Below are 6967 nucleotides of genomic sequence, written 5' to 3' on the forward strand. Positions count from 1 at the left end.
GTGCAAGAAACTAAATTAGATGAAGAATATAATATTGTGACCTTATTTTGCTCTTTCTGGAAGGGCCAGTTTCCTCTAGGTGTGCACGTTCGCGGGAGTCCCAGCCTTTCTCTGCACAATGTCTCCATCTGAATACTATGAGTGGAATTTTGTTGAAGCTTTACGTCCATGTGAATTTCATTGAATGACACATAATATTGTTGGCGCTGCATCTCTCAATCTCATCTAGTTTCTTCTGACCAAGTCTTGCGCATTTAGGATGATATCTCACTATGACAGTGTCATTAATTTTCTTGATGTTTATTTAGGTGAATCGTCTAAAAAAAATGAAAAACCAGACAGAACTGAATCTAAGAAAGAAGAACGCGAAAGCAAAGAGAAATTTTCTCTCAAGAAAATGGACAGTTTTAAAGACAGAGATAATGAAACGTAAGTAAATATTCTTGCTCATCATATTGTTAAATTTACACCGTATATCAATTCTAGTTCCACTAAAGTGGAATCTACTATTCCTGTCCCTATGTTTCGGATCTTCCCATCCTACCCCTGTCTGGTGTTTTGGCCTTTGGTGTTGTCATCTGACATCCTTTCAACATGGTCAGTTCATCACAAAATCTCTGTTGGTTGGGAATCAGAATCAAAATTAGATATTTTTATGAACTCCATTTTTGGTTCAACAATTAAAATGTAGTTTAAAACATATATTTCTTTCAGGTCACCACAGTCGGCCATTGCAGCTACTAAGAAGCCAGCCCCCTGGTCGACAGAACAACAGCAACGCGCAGAATATAAAAGTAACGCTGTGCAGTACACTGGCGCTAATCAGTTTCAAGAACAACCTGCCCCGGCTGTCAGCGATAATGCAGGAAACCGACAATACCAGCAAAACTATCAGCCATACTTGAATGCAGCTCAGATGTTCCAAGGCAATCTGCCTTACCATCTCTTACCTCCCCCACCCCCTCCTCCAGGACAATCTCATAATACCAACATGCAAATGCAACCCGGCATGCAATTCAATCTACCGCAGAGTAATACTAACACTCCGCCCAACATGTTAATGGGAAACAACAACATGGCTCATGGATTTGGACAAAATCCTTTGGGACAGCAGGGGATGTCAAACATTACACAAAACATGCCTCCAAATATGAACCCTAATGTTAATCAAAATACTCAGTACGACATGACTCAGAATATGATGAACAATATGGGACATCCCATGGCTCCAAACAACTATATCTTACCCCCAAACATGCCTCCTGGAATGAATCAGAATTCTCCATTGAACATGGGGCAAAACATTCATCAAAATATGTCTCCGAATATGGTTCAAATGATGCCCAATCAATTACAAGGTATTCCCCAAAACATGGGACAGAACATCCCTCATAACATGGGACAGCACATGATGGGACAAAGCCCTGCATCTTATATGGGACACAATGCCCCTAACAACATGCAACACAACATGGGACAGAACGCCATGAACCAAAATGTGGGACAGAATCAAAATCAGATGCAACCAAACATGAACCAGAATATGGGACAAGGCATGTCTTCAATGATGGGCAACAACTCTGCCAATGTGAATCCAAATATGGCCATGAACACAAATAATAATCAGAACATGGGAATCAATATGCAGTTGATGGGGCAGATGCCCCACAACATGGTCCCATCTATGGTGCCTCCACCCAGCAATATTCTCCATGGCAACAGCGGCCCACCTCCCATGATGCCCCCCAACATGCTCAGCAGGACGCACATGGTGCCACCACCCCCGCCGCCCAACATTCATAACATCACTTCACAGCCCCCATACCCTTATTGGGTTAATTAATAATTAACATATACATTTAAAAAATCATTTATTTAGCTACATACACTATTTAACCCTTCAGAGAATTTCCGCTTTGCAATAAAATCAAAATAAATGGATTATTTCTAAACATATCCGAAAACTAAACACTGTTTTTGAAAGAAATTTCATTATTAAAAATAAATATTTTTTTGAAATGTAAAATTTTTGAAGGCAGACACAAAAAAAAGTTTTAAAAATAGTTTGACAAGGTTGTATCAGAACATCACTTTATTCTGAGTTATGGTGTTCCAAACATAACAATGTCAATTTCTCATAAGATCTATAACAATTGCAAAATTTATGGTTTGTTCTAATATACAGTATTTTAGTTGTTCAATAATGAATCTTCAAATGAATTCTTCAATTTATAAAAACAAAGAAATTTTTAAATTGGACTTGTATTTTAGATTCTAGAATATATCTACTTGTGAAGTTAAAACTTTGTTCGACCAGTAAGGGCACAATATTTCATTTTACCAGGAGTAACGTTCCATTGAACCTTATTCAACTAATATATCCTAACTGACAGTTAGAAACAAAAAAAAGTTGTGTCTTTATTTTCAACCCTTGAAGCCTCTGACATATTGACTGTTATGTTACACATTTGAGCTAGAGGCATATATTGATATTTCAGATTTGAATGTTTCCAAATGTCACCGTGACGAGCACCTCATACTTTACATATCTATGCAATTTAATTTCATGGACCAAGTGTAGCGATGTCTTGTTTTAACTCGACCATTTGGCTTTTCATCTGTCCGTAAATTTTCTACATTTCAGTTCTGGTTCACGATGTGGTTTCTACTATGAGCTGTCAAATCGTAATAATCAATGTTATGGTACCTACCAGCCTGAAGAATGTATGTAAAAATAATTGTCATTGGGATGGTGACATTTCTTTGGACAAATTATATAATTCCTTATTTGAAATTAAAAAAATATTACCTAATATATTTATGGTGTGTAAATAAGTAGCTATGTATTTAAGTACCTACTTATAAACCTTATGATTTTCGAAGAAATTTTGGTTTTTTTTTATTAAAAAAGGGAAAAATAAAAAACATACTTTTTTGGATGCGAGTTCCACTTGTTCACAGAACTCCCAGTTTTATAAATCTTTTGCCAGTTACGAATCAACTCGTCCTTAACACATTTCGGCCGGGAAAGGTAGTTCTACCCGTTCGGTCGATTGATGCTTAAGGCCGGGAAGGGTAGTTCTACCTTTTGCGCCAGCCTCATTTCAATGGCAGAAAAGACGGAATTATTCAATGTTTTTATATGAATACATATTATATACCAATCTCTTTGCAAAGGTCCCAACTATATGTACATAAGTATCGAATCGTAATGCAAGTCTTCTTTTTATATTTATCTTCGTGCCTTTCGTTTACATCGGTATTTCAACAAAATGACAGTATATTATTTAGATAACATGTTATTGTAATTATTCAATTCCTGGAATGAGGGTTTTTATGACCCTGAAACCCGATTCGAATCTCTATCTCTGTTCCGCACCCACTCAACTCCTGTGTGCAAGCGAGCGAGCGTATTTAAAGAAAGCAGGTATGTTCAAATACTGATAGGCGGACCGTAATAAACGTATAACAAGGTTAATTGAGTTGCATTTCAAATAATATTCTATTTTAGTTTAGTACACAGCTTGGGTATGCTGAGTTACTACGTAGGAATTTTTATTAAAATATTTTAATTATTTTCGAAGATATAGCGATTTAAAACAAATTAAAGAAAATTGCGCGCTACCCTTTTTTCACCCAGAGACAACGTAGCGCCAGCACAAAAAATATCCGGCTGAAATGTGTTAATATAGTGTGATTTAATTAACCCGTTACATGATGGTTTTATTAATTAGGAAGTCTTGAGCAAACGTACTTTCGCATGCAAAATTCCCAACTGTTCCCGTGTGGAACAACCCAATTGTTAGTATACAATATATATTAGTATATATATTATTATTCTCTTATATTAGTTAATTTTGATCCTTTTGCAAAAACAAAAACTGTACTAAAAACTAGATAAAATAATATCTCAGACGTGTTTATTAGAAATAAACATTTTCATTTCTAAATACATAGATTTTGGAATTTAAAATGTATTTTGAGTTTAAAAAAAAATATGTAATATGCAACTGTATATTAATCCGGAAAACGTATGGAAAATCTATGAAACTCCACATTTTGAAAACACATTCCTTATTATAAGAAAATTTGCAATGAAACTCTCACTTCACTTTTCATCTTGTCGATAGATTTTATTTTTTTATTACATATTAAAGAGTCAATTTTTTTTAACACCATTTTCATATGTACTTATCATGCATTTCTGGAAAACTTTACGATTCATGTATTACTGAAGTATTTATGTAACTTTTATTAATAATTTGTAAAATTTTCAATAATGTTTTATCAATTTTTAACACGTCTTGGAATAACCTCAAAAATTTCACCTCATTTTATAAACTTTTTAGCTCGTACTCCCATGAGAAATACATTGATATATAGAACTGATTCAATAATACATAGAACATAGTAAATCTTAATATGAAATATAATAAATTTCTCGCATTTAGCGTAATTAGCTCTGGGATTCAACTGTCGCTGACCGTTTTTTTAAAGACAACCGTCATCCAAAGATATGTGCAGATATGCTAATTTAAAACATAATTGACTCTTGTGGGAAAATGGGGTAAGTTTTCACGTAAAATTGATTATAAATTGGTTTTTATATGTATAAAACTTTAAATTAAAATGAAGTTCTACAAATTTATCTTGATAACAATATATAAGTACATAAGATAATTAAAAATAATTTTTCATTATAATTCGATTATGATATAACTATTTATTTATAATGCCTCCGCTGTCACCATTTCTCCACAGGGGTACGCAGAGAAGAATTAAACATTACACAACACTGTCATTGCACACCAAAGATATTAGAAGAACGAGATGTGCTATGAGCAGTTCATACTGTGTGGAATTGTTTTGGCCAGTGTCGCCGGTTTTGTTCACCAATACTACTGCACACCTTCGCTTACGCTAAGGTATCCGCACTAATACATAGAACAGATTTCTGTGCGTACACGTCCCGATAGTATTCAAAGTACCCTAATTAGGTAGTACTCCGCCTACGGTCCGGCGGCCAACATAGCATATCTCGTTCTTCTAATATCTTTGTTGCACACACTCCTTGCTTTCAAGCGCATTCATGCTTATTCAGTACAGATCATACCTTTTTTACATAACGAAATAAAACAATAACTTTGTTCGAAATCATGGAATTTTATTTTATTTTTTTGACAAACCGATTATATATAATCAAATCAGATTTGGCATCCTTTCCCTTCACATCGTTTTGACTACCACTACTTAAGGTAGGTTTAAAAATAAAAACGCAGTGAATGTTTACATATTTTTAGTTGTAGAATTAAGTGATAGTAAAAGAATTAGCCAGAAATTGTGTTTTAAGAGCGTTCACATTTTTACGAGATTTTAGAGTCATTCGGACTCCTTTTCATATTGCCGCCTTTTTGGCAACTGCTTATATCGTGCGTATATCACAGTTTATTCCATTTTCAATAAAGCATCCGTACATTATGAACATTTAACGAAGTCCGTATATTCCCGTATGCAATAAGTTTATATTGCAATGCTTTTAGAATCCTTTAACATTGGTTTAGATTTGACTACGGTGTATATCATACGTATATAACGATACATTGTCATTTTAAAAAGGCGTCCATGCAAACAAAAGCAAATTTGATGACATAATACAAATTGAAATTTTTTTAATTTGCTTGGCTTGGTGGCGCTCGAGATGATGCTCTTTTCCTGAAGGGAAAGTCGCAGGTTAGAATCCTTCCCACGACAGCTTGTCCTAATCTTCACTACATGAGCTCTTAGCTTAGTGTGGAAATAGTAGGAAACTGAAATAATGCATTCTTGTGCTATTTAACATAATGATTTGCGTTCGGAGACGCTAAAACTCCACTACACATTACTTTGAAAGAAATAGAACAGAATTACGAAAATCAAAAACGGTAGACGAAATTATATCATTTCTATTTATTAACCCTAGATTCATAACCTTATCTAAAAGGAACATTATTCATAAACATTCATCTCACAGACGACTAAATTTAAGTGACGAGTTTTGGGGTACTTGTAAATAAAATAAATAAATTATGTATGGCACTCTTTTATATGTTTAATTAGGTAGCAAAAAAAATAATAAACGAGTTAAAATTAAATTTCATCGGTACATTCCACACACATGGGGCCGCGATGGTCCATGCACATATACTTTTTGCATTGCTTGCATTAGAAACTTGTCATATGCCGTTTTTTATAATCACAATAACCACAAACATTTTTTTGAGTACCACTTGGACCAGGTGTGGCAATGGTAGGCATTTCATCTAAAACTTCGGCCATTTTCCTTTTTAGGCATCTCTTCAAAGTTGGCATTTTGTGTCTTTTACGTAACCATGTCGTTATCACTGTCGGGACCATTTCATCTAATTCCACATGATCTTCGACATCACTGATTTCAACCCTTTTGCTGACTGGTAAAATCATCATCTCCAGAATCAGATAAACGATTCAAATAGTCATCAATTTGCCGATCATCCATTCTAAAATAAAATAAAAAGATTTGATGTAAAATACACACAATAATACATTTTGAACGATAAAATAAGATGTAACTATAAATAATAACTCATATAGAATAATATCATATACTTACTTTTACTTTGTATAAGCAGAACTCATCAAAAACAATGTTTTCAAAATAACTTGCAGTCTCGTCAAAAGTTACACTATTCATAAAGATTTGTCTCTCAGACGTTCAAAGGTCTATAACTTGTCCACAAGACTTCACTGTGAGGCAAGCGAACCCGCGTTACTAATGAATAAGCGATCTAGGAAGGTACTTGAGAGATCATCATTCTATCTCTTTCACTCTAGACACTAGAAACAAATTTAAGATTTGCGCGGTCTGTGGGACGAATGGTTATGAATCTAGGGTTAAGAAATATATTTATAACTAGTCAAATATTATTATTTTTATTAGATTATATTGAAC

At 34.1% G+C, this 6967-nt stretch overlaps 1 protein-coding gene across 3 annotated transcripts in view; it reads left to right on the plus strand.

Annotated features, from left to right (window-relative positions):
- The window catches only part of LOC149425912 (uncharacterized), a 42494-nt gene extending 39091 nt beyond the window's left edge, over window positions 1–3403 (plus strand). For all 3 annotated transcript variants that reach the window (XM_089642168.1, XM_089642173.1, XM_089642180.1), the window contains exons 10-11: window positions 309–429; window positions 715–3403. In XM_089642168.1, coding sequence (XP_089498294.1) covers window positions 309–429; window positions 715–1843 — 1250 coding nt within the window. In that variant the 3' untranslated portion in view covers window positions 1844–3403. The remainder of the gene's footprint in view (window positions 1–308; window positions 430–714) is intronic.
- The last annotated feature ends 3564 nt before the right edge of the window (window positions 3404–6967 follow it).

The sequence above is a fragment of the Hesperophylax consimilis genome, chromosome 2 (assembly GCF_061612785.1).
Source record: "Hesperophylax consimilis isolate HC1 chromosome 2, BYU_Hcon_1.0, whole genome shotgun sequence".
Lineage (NCBI taxonomy): Eukaryota > Metazoa > Arthropoda > Insecta > Trichoptera > Limnephilidae > Hesperophylax > Hesperophylax consimilis.